Here is a 21,559-nt window from a genome sequence, read left to right on the forward strand (position 1 = left end):
GGCGAATTGGGAGTCAGGTGATTGCCATCTAAGAGTCAGCAGTAATCGTCTCTGATTAATTGATTCAAGGAGCTATTATCGTTAAGTAACAGATGCAAAGCATTGGAATATTTACATTAATGTACATGAAAATTAATTAAAAAAAATAAAAGATTAATTGAATCACTTTGCCCCAATAGCATTTAACTGCAGGGCTGTCCCACATCATATGGAGGAATGTGTCTACCTGATTTAGGGGACACAGTGAACAGTTGGGGAGTTCTGGCCAATTTCATCGAAAAAAGTTTTCTTGGTGTCAAATACAGTCTGTATAAGTATATACATTTATGGTTCGGATTATGGGATGCCAAGATCATATTTTTACATATTCTGTTCCAGTTAAAGGCTTGTTCAGATTCAATAAGATCTGTGTACCATACTTTAATGGCTAGCTCGGAATAAGACTGGGGGGGGTGCAAAAGGACACCTTCCAGATCACATGGCATGCCATTTGATTCTCAGTAACAATGGTTTAAGGGATATATCAGTGGAGACCACCTCTTCCAGGGCAATAGGAGAGACCATATTACATGGTTTAAGGGATATATCAGTGGAGACCACCTCTTCCAGGGCAATAGGAGACACCATATTACATTGTTTAAGGGATATATCAGTGGAGACCACCATATTCTTCCAGGGCAATAGGAGACACCATATTACATGGTTTAAGGGATATATCAGTGGAGACCACCTCTTCCAGGGCAATAGGAGACTCCATATTACATTGTTTAAGGGATATATCAGTGGAGACCACCTCTTCCAGGGCAATAGGAGACTCCATATTACATTGTTTAAGGGATATATCAGTGGAGACCACCTCTTCCAGGGCAATAGGAGACACCATATTACATGGTTTAAGGGATATATCAGTGGAGACCACCTCTTCCAGGGCAATAGGAGACACCATATTACATCAGTGGAGACCACCTCTTCCAGGGCAATAGGAGACTCCATATTACATTGTTTAAGGGATATATCAGTGGAGACCACCTCTTCCAGGGCAATAGGAGACTCCATATTACATTGTTTAAGGGATATATCAGTGGAGACCACCTCTTCCAGGGCAATAGGAGACTCCATATTACATTGTTTAAGGGATATATCAGTGGAGACCACCTCTTCCAGGGCAATAGGAGACTCCATATTACATTGTTTAAGGGATATATCAGTGGAGACCACCTCTTCCAGGGCAATAGGAGACACCATATTACATTGTTTAAGGGATATATCAGTGGAGACAACCTCTTCCAGGGCAATAGGAGACTCCATATTACATTGATCTTTACCTCTTCCAGGGCAATATATTACATTGTGGAGAGACCACCTCTTCCAGGGCAATAGGAGACTCCATATTACATTGTTTAAGGGATATATCAGTGGAGACCACCTCTTCCAGGGCAATAGGAGACACCATATTACATGGTTTAAGGGATATATCAGTAGAGAACCTCTTCCAGGGCAATAGGAGACACCATATTACATGGTTTAAGGGATATATCAGTGGAGACCACCTCTTCCAGGGCAATAGGAGACACCATATTACATTGTTTAAGGGATATATCAGTGGAGACCACCTCTTCCAGGGCAATAGGAGACACCATATTACATTGTTTAAGGGATATATCAGTAGAGAACCTCTTCCAGGGCAATAGGAGACTCCATATTACATGGTTTAAGGGATATATCAGTGGAGACCACCTCTTCCAGGGCAATAGGAGACTCCATATTACATTGTTTAAGGGATATATCAGTGGAGACCACCTCTTCCAGGGCAATAGGAGACTCCATATTACATTGTTTAAGGGATATATCAGTGGAGACCACCTCTTCCAGGGCAATAGGAGACTCCATATTACATTGTTTAAGGGATATATCAGTGGAGACCACCTCTTCCAGGGCAATAGGAGACACCATATTACATTGTTTAAGGGATATATCAGTGGAGACCACCTCTTCCAGGGCAATAGGAGACTCCATATTACATTGTTTAAGGGATATATCAGTGGAGACAACCTCTTCCAGGGCAATAGGAGACTCCATATTACATTGTTTAAGGGATATATCAGTGGAGACCACCTCTTCCAGGGCAATAGGAGACTCCATATTACATTGTTTAAGGGATATATCACTCTTCCAGGGCAATAGGAGACTCCATATTTCATTGTTTAAGGGATATATCAGTGGAGACAACCTCTTCCAGGGCAATAGGAGACACCATATTACATTGTTTAAGGGATATATCAGTAGAGACCACCTCTTCCAGGGCAATAGGAGACTCCATATTACATTGTTTAAGGGATATATCAGTGGAGACCACCTCTTCCAGGGCAATAGGAGACTCCATATTACATTGTTTAAGGGATATATCAGTAGAGACCACCTCTTCCAGGGCAATAGGAGACACCATATTACATTGTTTAAGGGATATATCAGTAGAGACAACCTCTTCCAGGGCAATAGGAGACACCACATTTCTCACTATACTCAGCCAGGGGGCAGAAGAATCATGTCTAAACCAATTTATGATGAGGGGGAAATGCTTGTGCCTGGAAATACCATTTAAAGTTTGATACGGATCGTCCTCGTTCTTCCCCTCTTTGTATGTTTGTTCATTTGTATCCGGGCTCACTTACCTTATATATATATATGGCTCCTGAGTGGCGCAGCAGTCTAAGGCAATGCATCTCAGTGTAAGAGGCATCACTAGAGTCCCTGGTTCGATTCCAGACTGTATCACACCCAGCCATGTTAGAGTCCCATAGGGCGGCGCACAGCATGGTCCGGGTTTGGCCGTCATTGTAAATAAGAATTTGTTCTTAATTGACTTGCCTAGTTAAAGTCTCAATTAAAAATACACACTTTCAAACCACATTATGGATTTCATCCCAATAGCCAGAAGGGGGAAACAATTGGGATTCCATTGGTAGATATGGAGTCTTCCCTCAGGGTTGAGAGGCAGTAGGGCAGATTTGGTTAGATTTATTTAGTTGAGATGGAGCTGAATTTGTCTATGATCTTCAAAGCTCTTGGGAGGAATTAGGATACACTGTCTAGATAAAGATATCTTCAGCGTATAATGATATGCTATGATCCGTAGATTTGAGATATTGGTGTAATGTTTGGATTGTCGAATTGCCTGGGCCAGGGTCTCCCTAGACAAAAACAGCAGAAGTGAGATGGGATCACCTTGCCTGCTACTTCTAGGGTATAAATACTTTCTGAAGGCACTGTCTAAGACAAATATATGATTTTCTCCAACAAAAATCAGGGAGAGGGTATCAACACTTCTAATTCAGGTGAACCTAACATTTAACCTGCTATGCTGAACAGTCAAGCAAAGGTTGGTTACCCTCAGTAATCGCTCTTAATAAAATCCCAGGACTTAAAACATATAGAATGCTAGATCTAGACAAACAAGGACACAGCAGTGATCTGAGATTCAGCACCATGGACCACGGCAGAATCAAAATCCTGGAACTGGACGTTCTGCACAACATGAACGTGGACAGCGACCATGCAATGGACTGGTAGAACCCATTGGATAAAGGAAGGAAGACAAATCCAGGAAGACAGAGGGCTGAATTGGAAGACTCCCGCACCAACTATCTTCTATGCAACTTCCTTTGTCTCGGAGCAAATATTAACCAATCCCAGCACATTTAAATGTCATAATACAATTGAAAAAAAACATTGGCACACTAACATGAATCCTCATCATTATTGATCAGACATGATTCATGTTTTGCTATATTATGTGAAACGTCTGTTCGCCTGTGAACAATCCACATCCGTCAGGCTGTTTGATTTGCAGTATGCAAGACAATAACCCTCGTTGACTCCCGCTAAATTTGAATTCTATAAGTGCAGACAGGCGTTTCTGTGATATGACACACCAACCCCCCCCTAGATGTCTAATTCTTTCAGATTACATTGAATGCTCAAGAGAGAGAATAGACACTTAACAATCTTGTAATAGTTCAGATGGTAGTGATACAGACTGTCTGGTCAGAGTAAGACCAGTCACCTTTAACAGCTCAAATGTTTCTTTGACACCCATTTTAACATGAGACAGGCTCCTCATGTTGCTCTACAACTGCACATGAGAGGCCAATACAAGTGGCGTTATTGTGGAAAGCATAATCTTTAAAAAGAGATTAAATAAAAACTTAGACCACAAAGAATTTTTAAGAAAGGAGCTACATGTCATTTGTGAGGCCAGCAAATCTCGTCAAATAAAGTCTGTGTCTAACACAATGGGTTAGTGTGTGGCTCAGGTCCAGCCAATTTGACAACAACAGCCAGTCTGTCTTTTAAGGACCAATAAGAGGTTTTGGGGGTAAAATATTGTATAACACCATTCTACTATTACTGTAGATAGAGTATATTAAAATACATAGACATTTCTAATGATTGTTTGCAGGACATAAAAATGTAGTTTTTGGTACAAAAGCCACCGTGGCAGGAATATTTACTATTTTTTATTTTAAATCTACCAGCCACTCAGATTTTTTTTACCAGCCAAAATATTTTCCACAAAAATTACACGAACAAAACATTTACATTTAAGTCATTTAGCAGACTCTCTTATCCAGAGCGACTTACAAATTGGTGCATTCACCTTATGACATCCAGTAGAACAGTCACTTTACAATAGTGCATCTAAATCTTAAGAGGGGGGTGAGAAGGATTACTTATCCTATCCTAGGTATTTCTTAAAGAGGTGGGGTTTCAGGTGTCTCCGGAAGGTGGTGATTGACTCCGCTGTCCTGGCGTCGTGAGGGAGTTTGTTCCACCATTGGGGGGCCAGAGCAGCGAACAGTTTTGACTGGGCTGAGCGGGAACTGTACTTCCTCAGTGGTAGGGAGGCGAGCAGGCCAGAGGTGGATGAACGCAGTGCCCTTGTTTGGGTGTAGGGCCTACAATACGTGTATTACTAGTAACAAGTCAAATTGGTATATTCATTCATTTAATTTTTAACCAAAATATCACAGAGACAAAAATGTTCACCTGCACCTTTAAGGGAGGGAGGTTACCGTGGCAGCGCAAATCAGTATTGTTTCTGCCTGTGAGATTGACTAGTAGAAGCGTGGTCTTCTCTTCCCAAGCAGTTGAAACTCAAACATAGAAAAACAACCTAGTTTGTGAACAAAACAATGTAAATATTCAAGAAACACAAGGACAGGGTTTCGCTTCAGTAGACTTTCTTCTCAAGTAAATTAGACCAACTTTTATGCCTGTGCACAGCGCTTCTAAAAATGTAATCTTTCACTCAGCTCTTCACGTGCGCACAGTCCCCCAGCCAGGCTGTGTTGCAGAGCGAGGTGGAACAGGCTATATATTACCAGCTATGAAAAAAAAAAAAAAAAAAAAAAAAAAAAAAAAAAAAAATCGGCAGAAATATTTTGAAAACAGCAAGTGCAGCATATATGTCAATATAAATGTGATCAAACTTGACTTTCTATATTCACAAATGTGAGTGAAATACTTTCACTGTGAAGTCCTGACCACCCGGCGACATGGCTGGGGAAAAAAAATCCACATTTGGCAGGTGTTCATTTTAGGACCTGATTGTTTGCCTCCATTTATTGGGATGGTTGGACATGGTCGTAATGGTTCTCTTCAATGGGTGGTGCTGAAGGATCCATTCCACTCTGCTTCATTTGGACGGCGATGTCAAATAAGTAGTCATAACATTCACACCTGGAACAAGACACGTGGATAACCCACTACCACACAAACCGCTAGAAAGCACCAATGATGCATTTAAAAACAGTGATACATTCAGCCTAAATGACACATTCACAGTAATACTTCTACAAACATTACTTTTAGACTATTTATAGTTATTCACTTCTATAAAACATTGTGTTACTTCATAATCATTCATTAACTCACATGGTCTTGGCTTTCTCCCAGGACTCCCCCCACACGTAGACGCCGTGGCGCCGGACGAGGACCGCACAGGAGTCTGGGTACTGCTCCATGGCCAGCGCCATGCGCTCCTTCAGGTCCTGCTCCTCCGGGGTGTTCTCAATGATGGGGACCACCAGGGTTTCATCATATCTACACACACACACATCAACGTCAGTGTGTGAGCAGAATGCATAGTCAATAGGGCCACTATCTAAAATCAAGTGTCAGTTTCCCCTGAATGAAAATGTGCCAGAATAGACAGGAGTTACAAGGTAACATCTGGATTCTCACATTCATTTCCATAAGCTGCCGGGGCTGGACTGTTTCAGTACAGACATTCACACAGTACAGACATTCACTGTTCACACTGTCCTGGCCACGTGCCCGCCCGTAGTTGGCGCTGGAGGTGTCCTGGCCACGTGCCCGCCCGTAGTTGGCGCTGGAGGTATCCTGGCCACGTGCCCGCCCGTAGTTGGTGCTGGAGGTGTCCTAGCCATGTGCCTACCTGTAGTTGGTGCTGGAGGTGTCCTAGCCATGTGCCTACCTGTAGTTGGTTCTGGAGGTGTCCTAGCCATGTGCCTACCTGTAGTTGGTTCTGGAGGTGTCCTAGCCATGTGCCTACCTGTAGTTGGTTCTGGAGGTGTCCTAGCCATGTGCCTACCTGTAGTTGGTTCTGGAGGTGTCCTAGCCATGTACCTACCTGTAGTTGGTTCTGGAGGTGCCCTAGCCATGTGCCTACCTGTAGTTGGTTCTGGAGGTGCCCTAGCCATGTGCCTACCTGTAGTTGGTTCTGGAGGTGTCCTAGCCATGTGCCTACCTGTAGTTGGTTCTGGAGGTGTCCTAGCCATGTGCCTACCTGTAGTTGGTTCTGGAGGTGTTCTAGCCATGTGCCTACCTGTAGTTGGTTCTGGAGGTGTCCTAGCCATGTGCCTACCTGTAGTTGGTTCTGGAGGTGTCCTAGCCATGTGCCTACCTGTAGTTGGTTCTGGAGGTGCCCTAGCCATGTGCCTACCTGTAGTTGGTTCTGGAGGTGTTCTAGCCATGTGCCTACCTGTAGTTGGTTCTGGAGGTGCCCTTGCGGATTCCCTTTATCATCTCCTGGTGAGTTATGCGGAACTCCTTGCCAGGATAAAACAGAGTTGCCATGACGGCAGCCTTGGAGTGGGTGTGGATGACGGCCTGCGCCGCTGAGGAACAGGAGGGAGACAGTTAGCATGTTGGCCTATTCCCAGGTCTGTGAATAAAGCTCACCCCTCATAGACTATCATTCATTAACAGAGAGCTCACCTCTCAGTGTATCAATCATGGACAGAGAGAAGTCACCTCTCATAGTGTAGCATTCATTAACAGAGAGCTCACCTCTCATAGTGAAGGCATTCATGAACAGAGGGGTGCACTGGCTCTTCTTCAGGTTCTTCCAGGGGGGTGGGGAGCTGATGTCTCTCTCCTCCACATCACAGACAAACATGTCATCTGGCTACAGGGTGCAACACACACATAAAAAACACATCTCTAGAAACTGTCAAACTAAGTAGTCCAAGTTGGCTCTGATGATATGAAGGCATAACACCAGCCCTGCTCACCTGTAGTCTCTATGATGATATGAAGGTAAAACACCAGCCCTGCTCACCTGTAGTCTCTATGATGATATGAAGGTAAAACACCAGCCCTGCTCACCTGTAGTCTCTATGATGATATGAAGGCAAAACACCAGCCCTGCTCACCTGTAGTCTCTATGATGATATGAAGGTAAAACACCAGCCCTGCTCACCTGTAGTCTCTATGATGATATGAAGGTAAAACACCAGCCCTGCTCACCTGTAGTCTCTATGATGATATGAAGGTAAAACACCAGCCCTGCTCACCTGTAGTCTCTATGATGATATGAAGGTAAAACACCAGCCCTGCTCACCTGTAGTCTCTATGATGATATGAAGGTAAAACACCAGCCCTGCTCACCTGTAGTCTCTATGATGATATGAAGGTAAAACACCAGCCCTGCTCACCTGTAGTCTCTATGATGATATGAAGGTAAAACACCAGCCCTGCTCACCTGTAGTCTCTATGATGATATGAAGGTAAAACACCAGCCCTGCTCACCTGTAGTCTCTATGATGATATGAAGGTAAAACACCAGCCCTGCTCACCTGTAGTCTCTATGATGATATGAAGGTAAAACACCAGCCCTGCTCACCTGTAGTCTCTATGATGATATGAAGGTAAAACACCAGCCCTGCTCACCTGTAGTCTCTATGATGATATGAAGGTAAAACACCAGCCCTGCTCACCTGTAGTCTCTATGATGATATGAAGGTAAAACACCAGCCCTGCTCACCTGTAGTCTCTATGATGATATGAAGGCAAAACACCAGCCCTGCTCACCTGTAGTCTCTATGATGATATGAAGGTAAAACACCAGCCCTGCTCACCTGTAGTCTCTATGATGATATGAAGGCAAAACACCAGCCCTGCTCACCTGTAGTCTCTATGATATGAAGGTAAAACACCAGCCCTGCTCACCTGTAGTCTCTATGATGATATGAAGGTAAAACACCAGCCCTGCTCACCTGTAGTCTCTATGATGATATGAAGGTAAAACACCAGCCCTGCTCACCTGTAGTCTCTATGATGATATGAAGGTAAAACACCAGCCCTGCTCACCTGTAGTCTCTATGATGATATGAAGGCAAAACACCAGCCCTGCTCACCTGTAGTCTCTATGATGATATGAAGGTAAAACACCAGCCCTGCTCACCTGTAGTCTCTATGATGATATGAAGGCAAAACACCAGCCCTGCTCACCTGTAGTCTCTATGATGATATGAAGGTAAAACACCAGCCCTGCTCACCTGTAGTCTCTATGATGATATGAAGGTAAAACACCAGCCCTGCTCACCTGTAGTCTCTATGATGATATGAAGGTAAAACACCAGCCCTGCTCACCTGTAGTCTCTATGATGATATGAAGGTAAAACACCAGCCCTGCTCACCTGTAGTCTCTATGATGATATGAAGGCAAAACACCAGCCCTGCTCACCTGTAGTCTCTATGATGATATGAAGGTAAAACACCAGCCCTGCTCACCTGTAGTCTCTATGATGATATGAAGGCAAAACACCAGCCCTGCTCACCTGTAGTCTCTATGATGATATGAAGGCAAAACACCAGCCCTGCTCACCTGTAGTCTCTATGATGATATGAAGGTAAAACACCAGCCCTGCTCACCTGTAGTCTCTATGATGATATGAAGGTAAAACACCAGCCCTGCTCACCTGTAGTCTCTATGATGATATGAAGGCAAAACACCAGCCCTGCTCACCTGTAGTCTCTATGATGATATGAAGGCAAAACACCAGCCCTGCTCACCTGTAGTCTCTATGATGATATGAAGGCAAAACACCAGCCCTGCTCACCTGTAGTCTCTATGATGATATGAAGGTAAAACACCAGCCCTGCTCACCTGTAGTCTCTATGATGATATGAAGGCAAAACACCAGCCCTGCTCACCTGTAGTCTCTATGATGATATGAAGGTAAAACACCAGCCCTGCTCACCTGTAGTCTCTATGATGATATGAAGGTAAAACACCAGCCCTGCTCACCTGTAGTCTCTATGATGATATGAAGGTAAAACACCAGCCCTGCTCACCTGTAGTCTCTATGATGATATGAAGGCAAAACACCAGCCCTGCTCACCTGTAGTCTCTATGATGATATGAAGGCAAAACACCAGCCCTGCTCACCTGTAGTCTCTATGATGATATGAAGGTAAAACACCAGCCCTGCTCACCTGTAGTCTCTATGATGATATGAAGGTAAAACACCAGCCCTGCTCACCTGTAGTCTCTATGATGATATGAAGGTAAAACACCAGCCCTGCTCACCTGTAGTCTCTATGATGATATGAAGGCAAAACACCAGCCCTGCTCACCTGTAGTCTCTATGATGATATGAAGGCAAAACACCAGCCCTGCTCACCTGTAGTCTCTATGATGATATGAAGGTAAAACACCAGCCCTGCTCACCTGTAGTCTCTATGATGATATGAAGGTAAAACACCAGCCCTGCTCACCTGTAGTCTCTATGATGATATGAAGGTAAAACACCAGCCCTGCTCACCTGTAGTCTCTATGATGATATGAAGGTAAAACACCAGCCCTGCTCACCTGTAGTCTCTATGATGATATGAAGGTAAAACACCAGCCCTGCTCACCTGTAGTCTCTATGATGATATGAAGGCAAAACACCAGCCCTGCTCACCTGTAGTCTCTATGATGATATGAAGGTAAAACACCAGCCCTGCTCACCTGTAGTCTCTATGATGATATGAAGGTAAAACACCAGCCCTGCTCACCTGTAGTCTCTATGATGATATGAAGGTAAAACACCAGCCCTGCTCACCTGTAGTCTCTATGATGATATGAAGGTAAAACACCAGCCCTGCTCACCTGTAGTCTCTATGATGATATGAAGGCAAAACACCAGCCCTGCTCACCTGTAGTCTCTATGATGATATGAAGGCAAAACACCAGCCCTGCTCACCTGTAGTCTCTATGATGATATGAAGGTAAAACACCAGCCCTGCTCACCTGTAGTCTCTATGATGATATGAAGGTAAAACACCAGCCCTGCTCACCTGTAGTCTCTATGATGATATGAAGGCAAAACACCAGCCCTGCTCACCTGTAGTCTCTATGATGATATGAAGGCAAAACACCAGCCCTGCTCACCTGTAGTCTCTATGATGATATGAAGGTAAAACACCAGCCCTGCTCACCTGTAGTCTCTATGATGATATGAAGGCAAAACACCAGCCCTGCTCACCTGTAGTCTCTATGATGATATGAAGGTAAAACACCAGCCCTGCTCACCTGTAGTCTCTATGATGATATGAAGGCAAAACACCAGCCCTGCTCACCTGTAGTCTCTATGATGATATGAAGGTAAAACACCAGCCCTGCTCACCTGTAGTCTCTATGATGATATGAAGGTAAAACACCAGCCCTGCTCACCTGTAGTCTCTATGATGATATGAAGGTAAAACACCAGCCCTGCTCACCTGTAGTCTCTATGATGATATGAAGGTAAAACACCAGCCCTGCTCACCTGTAGTCTCTATGATGATATGAAGGCAAAACACCAGCCCTGCTCACCTGTAGTCTCTATGATGATATGAAGGTAAAACACCAGCCCTGCTCACCTGTAGTCTCTATGATGATATGAAGGTAAAACACCAGCCCTGCTCACCTGTAGTCTCTATGATGATATGAAGGCAAAACACCAGCCCTGCTCACCTGTAGTCTCTATGATGATATGAAGGTAAAACACCAGCCCTGCTCACCTGTAGTCTCTATGATGATATGAAGGCAAAACACCAGCCCTGCTCACCTGTAGTCTCTATGATATGAAGGCAAAACACCAGCCCTGCTCACCTGTAGTCTCTATGATGATATGAAGGTAAAACACCAGCCCTGCTCACCTGTAGTCTCTATGATGATATGAAGGCAAAACACCAGCCCTGCTCACCTGTAGTCTCTATGATGATATGAAGGCAAAACACCAGCCCTGCGCACCTGTAGTCTCTATGATATGAAGGCAAAACACCAGCCCTGCTCACCTGTAGTCTCTATGATGATATGAAGGTAAAACACCAGCCCTGCTCACCTGTAGTCTCTATGATGATATGAAGGCAAAACACCAGCCCTGCTCACCTGTAGTCTCTATGATGATATGAAGGTAAAACACCAGCCCTGCTCACCTGTAGTCTCTGATGATATGAAGGTAAAACACCAGCCCTGCTCACCTGTAGTCTCTATGATGATATGAAGGTAAAACACCAGCCCTGCTCACCTGTAGTCTCTATGATGATATGAAGGTAAAACACCAGCCCTGCTCACCTGTAGTATCTATGATATGAAGGTAAAACACCAGCCCTGCTCACCTGTAGTCTCTATGATATGAAGGTAAAACACCAGCCCTGCTCACCTGTAGTCTCTATGATGATATGAAGGTAAAACACCAGCCCTGCTCACCTGTAGTCTCTATGATGATATGAAGGTAAAACACCAGCCCTGCTCACCTGTAGTCTCTATGATATGAAGGTAAAACACCAGCCCTGCTCACCTGTAGTCTCTATGATGATATGAAGGCAAAACACCAGCCCTGCTCACCTGTAGTCTCTATGATGATATGAAGGTAAAACACCAGCCCTGCTCACCTGTAGTCTCTATGATGATATGAAGGTAAAACACCAGCCCTGCTCACCTGTAGTCTCTATGATGATATGAAGGCAAAACACCAGCCCTGCTCACCTGTAGTCTCTATGATATGAAGGCAAAACACCAGCCCTGCTCACCTGTAGTCTCTATGATGATATGAAGGTAAAACACCAGCCCTGCTCACCTGTAGTCTCTATGATGATATGAAGGTAAAACACCAGCCCTGCTCACCTGTAGTCTCTATGATGATATGAAGGTAAAACACCAGCCCTGCTCACCTGTAGTCTCTATGATGATATGAAGGTAAAACACCAGCCCTGCTCACCTGTAGTCTCTATGATGATATGAAGGTAAAACACCAGCCCTGCTCACCTGTAGTATCTATGATATGAAGGTAAAACACCAGCCCTGCTCACCTGTAGTCTCTATGATGATATGAAGGTAAAACACCAGCCCTGCTCACCTGTAGTCTCTATGATGATATGAAGGTAAAACACCAGCCCTGCTCACCTGTAGTATCTATGATATGAAGGTAAAACACCAGCCCTGCTCACCTGTAGTCTCTATGATGATATGAAGGCAAAACACCAGCCCTGCTCACCTGTAGTCTCTATGATGATATGAAGGTAAAACACCAGCCCTGCTCACCTGTAGTCTCTATGATGATATGAAGGTAAAACACCAGCCCTGCGCACCTGTAGTCTCTATGATGATATGAAGGCAAAACACCAGCCCTGCTCACCTGTAGTCTCTATGATATGAAGGCAAAACACCAGCCCTGCTCACCTGTAGTCTCTATGATGATATGAAGGTAAAACACCAGCCCTGCTCACCTGTAGTCTCTATGATGATATGAAGGTAAAACACCAGCCCTGCTCACCTGTAGTCTCTATGATGATATGAAGGTAAAACACCAGCCCTGCTCACCTGTAGTCTCTATGATGATATGAAGGTAAAACACCAGCCCTGCTCACCTGTAGTCTCTATGATGATATGAAGGTAAAACACCAGCCCTGCTCACCTGTAGTCTCTATGATGATATGAAGGTAAAACACCAGCCCTGCTCACCTGTAGTCTCTATGATGATATGAAGGTAAAACACCAGCCCTGCTCACCTGTAGTATCTATGATATGAAGGTAAAACACCAGCCCTGCTCACCTGTAGTCTCTATGATGATATGAAGGTAAAACACCAGCCCTGCTCACCTGTAGTCTCTATGATGATATGAAGGTAAAACACCAGCCCTGCTCACCTGTAGTCTCTATGATGATATGAAGGTAAAACACCAGCCCTGCTCACCTGTAGTATCTATGATATGAAGGTAAAACACCAGCCCTGCTCACCTGTAGTCTCTATGATGATATGAAGGTAAAACACCAGCCCTGCTCACCTGTAGTCTCTATGATGATATGAAGGTAAAACACCAGCCCTGCTCACCTGTAGTCTCTATGATGATATGAAGGCAAAACACCAGCCCTGCTCACCTGTAGTCTCTATGATGATATGAAGGCAAAACACCAGCCCTGCTCACCTGTAGTATCTATGATATGAAGGTAAAACACCAGCCCTGCTCACCTGTAGTATCTATGATATGAAGGTAAAACACCAGCCCTGCTCACCTGTAGTCTCTATGATGATATGAAGGCAAAACACCAGCCCTGCTCACCTGTAGTCTCTATGATGATATGAAGGTAAAACACCAGCCCTGCTCACCTGTAGTCTCTATGATGATATGAAGGTAAAACACCAGCCCTGCTCACCTGTAGTCTCTATGATGATATGAAGGTAAAACACCAGCCCTGCTCACCTGTAGTCTCTATGATGATATGAAGGCAAAACACCAGCCCTGCTCACCTGTAGTCTCTATGATGATATGAAGGTAAAACACCAGCCCTGCTCACCTGTAGTCTCTATGATGATATGAAGGTAAAACACCAGCCCTGCTCACCTGTAGTCTCTATGATGATATGAAGGTAAAACACCAGCCCTGCTCACCTGTAGTATCTATGATATGAAGGTAAAACACCAGCCCTGCTCACCTGTAGTCTCTATGATGATATGAAGGTAAAACACCAGCCCTGCTCACCTGTAGTCTCTATGATGATATGAAGGCAAAACACCAGCCCTGCTCACCTGTAGTCTCTATGATGATATGAAGGTAAAACACCAGCCCTGCTCACCTGTAACTCTATGATATGAAGGTAAAACACCAGCCCTGCTCACCTGTAGTCTCTATGATGATATGAAGGTAAAACACCAGCCCTGCTCACCTGTAGTCTCTATGATGATATGAAGGCAAAACACCAGCCCTGCTCACCTGTAGTATCTATGATATGAAGGTAAAACACCAGCCCTGCTCACCTGTAGTATCTATGATATGAAGGTAAAACACCAGCCCTGCTCACCTGTAGTATCTATGATATGAAGGTAAAACACCAGCCCTGCTCACCTGTAGTCTCTATGATGATATGAAGGTAAAACACCAGCCCTGCTCACCTGTAGTCTCTATGATGATATGAAGGTAAAACACCAGCCCTGCTCACCTGTAGTATCTATGATATGAAGGTAAAACACCAGCCCTGCTCACCTGTAGTATCTATGATATGAAGGTAAAACACCAGCCCTGCTCACCTGTAGTATCTATGATATGAAGGTAAAACACCAGCCCTGCTCACCTGTAGTATCTATGATATGAAGGTAAAACACCAGCCCTGCTCACCTGTAGTATCTATGATATGAAGGTAAAACACCAGCCCTGCTCACCTGTAGTCTCTATGATGATATGAAGGTAAAACACCAGCCCTGCTCACCTGTAGTCTCTATGATGATATGAAGGTAAAACACCAGCCCTGCTCACCTGTAGTCTCTATGATGATATGAAGGTAAAACACCAGCCCTGCTCACCTGTAGTCTCTATGATGATATGAAGGCAAAACACCAGCCCTGCTCACCTGTAGTATCTATGATATGAAGGTAAAACACCAGCCCTGCTCACCTGTAGTATCTATGATATGAAGGTAAAACACCAGCCCTGCTCACCTGTAGTCTCTATGATGATATGAAGGTAAAACACCAGCCCTGCTCACCTGTAGTCTCTATGATGATATGAAGGCAAAACACCAGCCCTGCTCACCTGTAGTCTCTATGATGATATGAAGGCATAACACCAGCCCTGCTCACCTGTAGTCTCTATGATGATATGAAGGTAAAACACCAGCCCTGCTCACCTGTAGTCTCTATGATGATATGAAGGTAAAACACCAGCCCTGCTCACCTGTAGTATCTATGATATGAAGGTAAAACACCAGCCCTGCTCACCTGTAGTATCTATGATATGAAGGTAAAACACCAGCCCTGCTCACCTGTAGTATCTATGATATGAAGGTAAAACACCAGCCCTGCTCACCTGTAGTCTCTATGATGATATGAAGGTAAACACCAGCCCTGCTCACCTGTAGTCTCTATGATGATATGAAGGTAAAACACCAGCCCTGCTCACCTGTAGTCTCTATGATGATATGAAGGCAAAACACCAGCCCTGCTCACCTGTAGTATCTATGATATGAAGGTAAAACACCAGCCCTGCTCACCTGTAGTCTCTATGATGATATGAAGGCAAAACACCAGCCCTGCTCACCTGTAGTCTCTATGATTATATGAAGGTAAAACACCAGCCCTGCTCACCTGTAGTCTCTATGATGATATGAAGGCAAAACACCAGCCCTGCTCACCTGTAGTCTCTATGATGATATGAAGGTAAAACACCAGCCCTGCTCACCTGTAGTCTCTATGATGATATGAAGGTAAAACAAGCCCTGCTCACCTGTAGTCTCTATTTGTTCAAAACACCATTTTTGCTCACCTGTAGTCTCTATGATGATATGAAGGTAAAACACCAGCCCTGCTCACCTGTAGTCTCTATGATGATATGAAGGCAAAACACCAGCCCTGCTCACCTGTAGTATCTATGATATGAAGGCAAAACACCAGCCCTGCTCACCTGTAGTCTCTATGATGATATGAAGGTAAAACACCAGCCCTGCTCACCTGTAGTCTCTATGATGATATGAAGGCAAAACACCAGCCCTGCTCACCTGTAGTCTCTATGATGATATGAAGGCAAAACACCAGCCCTGCTCACCTGTAGTCTCTATGATGATATGAAGGCAAAACACCAGCCCTGCTCACCTGTAGTCTCTATGATGATATGAAGGTAAAACACCAGCCCTGCTCACCTGTAGTATCTATGATATGAAGGTAAAACACCAGCCCTGCTCACCTGTAGTATCTATGATATGAAGGTAAAACACCAGCCCTGCTCACCTGTAGTCTCTATGATGATATGAAGGTAAAACACCAGCCCTGCTCACCTGTAGTCTCTATGATGATATGAAGGTAAAACACCAGCCCTGCTCACATGTAGTCTCTATGATGATATGAAGGCAAAACACCAGCCCTGCTCACCTGTAGTCTCTATGATGATATGAAGGCAAAACACCAGCCCTGCTCACCTGTAGTCTCTATGATTATATGAAGGTAAAACACCAGCCCGGCTCACCTGGAGTCTCTATGATGATATGAAGGCAAAACACCAGCCCTGCTCACCTGTAGTCTCTATGATGATATGAAGGTAAAACACCAGCCCTGCTCACCTGTAGTCTCTATGATGATATGAAGGTAAAACACCAGCCCTGCTCACCTGTAGTCTCTATGATGATATGAAGGCAAAACACCAGCCCTGCTCACCTGTAGTCTCTATGATGATATGAAGGTAAAACACCAGCCCTGCTCACCTGTAGTCTCTTATGATATGAAGGCAAAACACCAGCCCTGCTCACCTGTAGTCTCTATGATGATATGAAGGTAAAACACCAGCCCTGCTCACCTGTAGTCTCTCCTTCTGCACTCCAGACGGGGCAATGTAGATCTGATCTCTAGGTACAACAAAAATGGGGAGATGAATGGTCATGCTGGGCTTAGGCCTTCACGTGGATATTTAAAGGCATTATCTAGCATGCATGCATATTCTCTCTCTCTCTCTACATTTAACTAAAGACCAAGTCACGTATGAGGTTTTGAATTTTAAAAATGATTCAACAATATTAAAGTCAGAGCACTTACCCACGTCTCAAACTTAGCCCTCCTCCTGTCCCAGTAACCCAGCCGAGTTGGTAGAAAAGACGACATAACTCTGGGATGAGAAGCCGTGGATGTTCCTTGTCCTGAAACAAGGTGACTGGGAAACACTACATTACCCAGACACCATAATGGCTCATCATTTACTTTCAGGTGCTTGTGCAAATTATGAATGTTGTGAGATGTGGCCACATCCATTTACCTCTTCTCACTCTTTCTGGGTCTTAAACTGGAGCTGTGTGTTCTCTCTCTTACCCTCTCCCTGTTAAAGTCCCCCCTGTCGTTTCTCTCTAGCTCTCTGGCTTTGGACTTCCCAAAATATCTTCCTCCGACTTCCCTCATCGCTTCTATTGTCCTTAGATTCTTGCTCTACTCACTGTCTAGCCTACAAGTTAAGGTGTGAATCTAGCTCGTTACTTGTTTGCAATTTCAGATTGCAAGACTTGTTTTAAATGTGTTAGCCAGCCTAGCCAGATAACCTACAACGGTTAGCAGTCGTTCTAAAGCACATACCTGAGACTCCGTCGACTCGGAACCATTTTCCTTGTCATCAATGGTGGCATCACAAACAGATGTCATTTTATTTTGGATAGATGCAGAACGAACTGCTTTTTCACCCGGTGGAACCAGAGTCTTCTTGCGCCCACGTCCTGGGAGGTTGACTACAACTCCATGGACAGCATGCTTCCTGATAACATTACGAACTGTGGAAACAGCAATGCCAAGGTCTCGGGAGATGGACTTGTAACCTTGCTTAAGTCCATGTTTGGTTATAATCAAATTCCTTACATCCTCAGATAGTTCTTTCCCCTTCGCCATGTTCACAGTGGTAACGTTATAATGAAGCAGAATATCCTGTTCTCTTTTCAACACGATTTGAATGGCTGTTTTTACCTTGTAAAAAGACCTGCAACTTACCACAGTACACGTGTGAACACGTGTTTTATTTTAAATGTATATTTGAAGACGTATTGAATGATTTAAAATAGACGTACAAGGGTGCCGATACACTAGAGCGCAACTGTAACAGGCTGGCCAAAAAGCAAACTAGAAAACTTTAACATGCGACGTTATTCCTCCTAAACGAAATCTAAAACAACATATCGTTTAAATACAATATTTCGCCACATGTTTAAATGGAACAATTCCGTTTTATCGCATTTTAAATACCTTTGTGTGTTTGTTTGAAAGCAGAGGTGTCGTCATTAGTGCGACAGGATATAGTAAGGACCTCCAGATCTCTTGCACGTGGCCTTGTATTGTGCCTGAAGACAATTATCGAATAATCGCAGAGGTCTTTGATAATCGGCAAAAATAAGATGAAACAATTCTTAGCAATTCAAAATCAAACGTGTTTTATTATTTGTTCATATTTTGTTTGAAGATGTATATCCTATATCAGGGTAACTTCAACCTGGAGAGGGTGTTGCACAAGTATGCCTAACAAGCACCAGGTGGTAGCAGAGCCCAAATAAATTAAACCAAATTTATGGTAACGACAGGTACTTTTTTCTTGTCTCGTCATGAAAAGTGGTGCCTCTCTTCCCAACTAGAGTCACCAATTTACATCATGGTGCTTGCAGGCTGCAGTCTAATTAAAGTGTAGATGCCTACTAGTACATTATATTATTATATTATATTTGAGTCATTTAGCAGATGCTCTTATACAGAGCGACTTACAGTTAGTGCATTCAAGAGACCCGAGCTGGCAGAACGGAGTGCTTGGGTTAAGGTGTAGGGTTTGAGCATAGCCTGAAGTGGCAGTTCCTTAGTGCTTTTCCATAGATAAGTACCATGGTCTTGTAGTGGATGTGATACTGGAAGCCAGTGGAGTGTGTGGAGGAGCAGAGTGACATGAGGGACCTTTGGATGGTTGAAAACCAGGCGGGCTGCAGTGTTGTATTACTGTATCTATCAGCATTTGAAAGGATAGTGTGGCTGTGACATGAACTCTTCATAACAAACATTTAGTCCTGCAACCTGAAACATGACCATTAGGCCTTTAATATAATGTTGGTTTACAACCTTGTTGTAGGTCTATCCATCCCAGGGGGAGGGATGTTTCCTTGGGACAGCTTTACTTCACCAAAGTCCTTATTAGATACATTGTTTTATAATTGACAGATGACCATGGTTATCAAGAAACATTTTCCACAAGCCTGTTTTACTTAGTGTTTTTGGACTGACAGTGTGTAGGATATCATAGGGAGGTAGCCTATAGATGGCTGGGGTGAAAAGTGGAGGGGTAAGTCCAGGCCAATAGGGATTTCTAGGTTCTCGTCAGACAGGATCAAATGCCTTGTGTTGACAGAAGTGCCGGGGACACGTGACAGGCATTGGATCGTTGCATGCTGAAGGCTTAGGCCTTCACTTAGGGAGTGGATATTTAAAGGCATGGTAACAGGCACGTTCACCTAAGCTGAGTTTACTGACAAGGAACAGATATGACTGATTTAGACACAGTCTTAATGTATACTATGGTGATACTATGGTGATACTATGGTGATACTACGGTGATAGTATGGTGATACTATGGTGATAGTATGGTGATACTATGGTGATACTACGGTGACACTATGTTGATACTATGGTGATACTATGGCGATAGTATGGTGACACTATGGTGATACTATGGTGACACTATGGTGATACTATGGTGATACTATGGCGATAGTATGGTGATACTATGGTGATACTATGGTGATACTACGGTGATAGTATGGTGATACTATGGTGATACTATGGTGATACTACGGTGATACTATGGTGATACTACGGTGATACTATGGTGATACTACGGTGATACTATGGTGATACTACGGTGATACTACGGTGATACTACGGTGATACTATGGTGATAGTATGGTGATACTATGGTGATACTACGGTGATACTATGGTGATACTATGGTGATACTACGGTGATACTATGGTGATACTACGGTGATACTACGGTGATACTACGGTGATAGTACGGTGATACTACGGTGATAGTATGGTGATACTATGGTGATAGTATGGTGATACTATGGTGATACTACGGTGATACTACGGTGATACTATGGTGATACTACGGTGATACTATGGTGATACTATGGTGATAGTACGGTGATACTATGGTGATACTACGGTGATACTACGGTGATACTATGGTGATAGTATGGTGATACTATGGTGATACTACGGTGATACTACGGTGATAGTATGGTGATACTACGGTGATACTACGGTGATACTACGGTGATAGTATGGTGATACTATGGTGATATTATGGTGATACTATGGTGATACTATGGTAATACTATGGTAATACTAGGTGTTAAAATGGCCAGCTCTTATGTAGTAGTTACATCAACCCTAATCTAGTAGTTAGTTGTACTTGTTCTCATTATTGATACCTACAAGATCCCAGTTGTATCAGCCAATCACAGTCCACCATTCCCTGTGCACCTCACTGAACCTCGCTCCTCTCTTCAGAGTGAGATCGCGGTCAGCAACAATGTTTATCTTTAATGTACAATCTGTATAAACTATGAGAATAGAAAAGTTCAGAAATTTTGTGAAACATCACAGCACAGTTGAACAATATATATGGCAAATAGAAATCAACACTGGATGGTGTTAAAGTTAGATGGGAGTGGTTGAATGGAGCTGAAGGGTGGGACTAATAACAACAAGATAACTGATTTTAAATACACTGTGTCTGTAAAATGTATATAGCTTCAGAACCTCTGTGAAACAGCACAGTTAAAATATATATGGCAAATGGAAATCAAACTGGATGGACATCCGAAAAAGACGGGAGATGACCATGTTTGTTATCACGATGTTGCTAAGTTCATATTCACCATATTTATCAGGTGTTTTCCTGTCATGTGTGTCATGTTACTACTAGCCAGCTAAGCCAGAATATGAGCCATTAACGCTAGCTTGTTCGGCTTGGTGATGAAGCTCACATGTAATGAAATATATTGAAATATATTCTGTTTATGTTGTCTGTTGATGCGTATAGCTGTGTTTATGTACCTTTACAGTCTTTATGTAGCCTCATGCTACCATGTACTGTGTGTAGCCTTATGATGTATGTATGTATGTAGCCTAAATTTGCCTGTGCCTTCGCTTGTGGTGCAGTTGCTATTCCACGTTGGTCGTGGTCTTGTGCACATGTGCAGACCTTAGTTACATGGCAGTCATGTTGTATATATGCTCACCAGTCACTGGGCCTTTGTCCTGTCAATGTGTTCGACTAGCTGT

At 43.7% G+C, this 21,559-nt stretch overlaps 1 protein-coding gene and 3 long non-coding RNA genes across 7 annotated transcripts; 1 reads left to right on the forward strand and 3 right to left on the reverse strand.

The window, feature by feature from the left end:
• Positions 1-453: 453 nt before the first annotated feature.
• On the reverse strand, positions 454-2,129 carry LOC127925596 (uncharacterized). 3 transcript variants are annotated; one of them, XR_008121510.1, is made up of 4 exons: positions 1,738-2,129; positions 1,364-1,550; positions 857-919; positions 454-600 (listed from the first exon to the last, which is right to left on the reverse strand). It is a non-coding gene; the product is annotated as an uncharacterized LOC127925596 (long non-coding RNA). The 3 variants fall into 3 exon arrangements; XR_008121511.1 differs by lacking the exon at positions 454-600 and having other exon boundaries at positions 682-919; positions 1,801-2,129; XR_008121509.1 differs by lacking the exon at positions 454-600 and having other exon boundaries at positions 682-919.
• Positions 2,130-4,983: 2,854 nt separating this feature from the next.
• Positions 4,984-18,557, reverse strand: LOC118382183 (methylthioribulose-1-phosphate dehydratase). Its single transcript, XM_052510562.1, has 8 exons — positions 18,477-18,557; positions 17,820-18,010; positions 17,292-17,392; positions 17,056-17,104; positions 7,312-7,429; positions 7,004-7,139; positions 5,935-6,102; positions 4,984-5,739 (listed from the first exon to the last, which is right to left on the reverse strand). Exons 2-8 carry the CDS (start codon positions 17,883-17,885, stop codon positions 5,622-5,624), a joined length of 756 nt encoding a protein of 251 aa, XP_052366522.1. The 5' UTR covers positions 17,886-18,010; positions 18,477-18,557; the 3' UTR covers positions 4,984-5,621.
• Positions 11,735-16,564, forward strand: LOC127925600 (uncharacterized). Of its 2 annotated transcripts, XR_008121516.1 has the most exons (4): positions 11,735-11,826; positions 14,554-14,691; positions 14,868-15,187; positions 16,384-16,398. It is a non-coding gene; the product is annotated as an uncharacterized LOC127925600 (long non-coding RNA). The 2 variants fall into 2 exon arrangements; XR_008121515.1 differs by lacking the exons at positions 11,735-11,826; positions 14,554-14,691; positions 16,384-16,398 and adding exons at positions 12,307-12,657; positions 16,428-16,564 and having other exon boundaries at positions 14,868-15,422.
• On the reverse strand, positions 12,603-16,389 carry LOC127925599 (uncharacterized). Its single transcript, XR_008121514.1, has 3 exons — positions 16,033-16,389; positions 12,956-13,701; positions 12,603-12,911 (listed from the first exon to the last, which is right to left on the reverse strand). It is a non-coding gene; the product is annotated as an uncharacterized LOC127925599 (long non-coding RNA).
• Positions 18,558-21,559: the final 3,002 nt, after the last annotated feature.

The sequence above is a fragment of the Oncorhynchus keta genome, unplaced genomic scaffold (genome assembly GCF_023373465.1).
Source record: "Oncorhynchus keta strain PuntledgeMale-10-30-2019 unplaced genomic scaffold, Oket_V2 Un_contig_5909_pilon_pilon, whole genome shotgun sequence".
Taxonomy (NCBI): domain Eukaryota; kingdom Metazoa; phylum Chordata; class Actinopteri; order Salmoniformes; family Salmonidae; genus Oncorhynchus; species Oncorhynchus keta.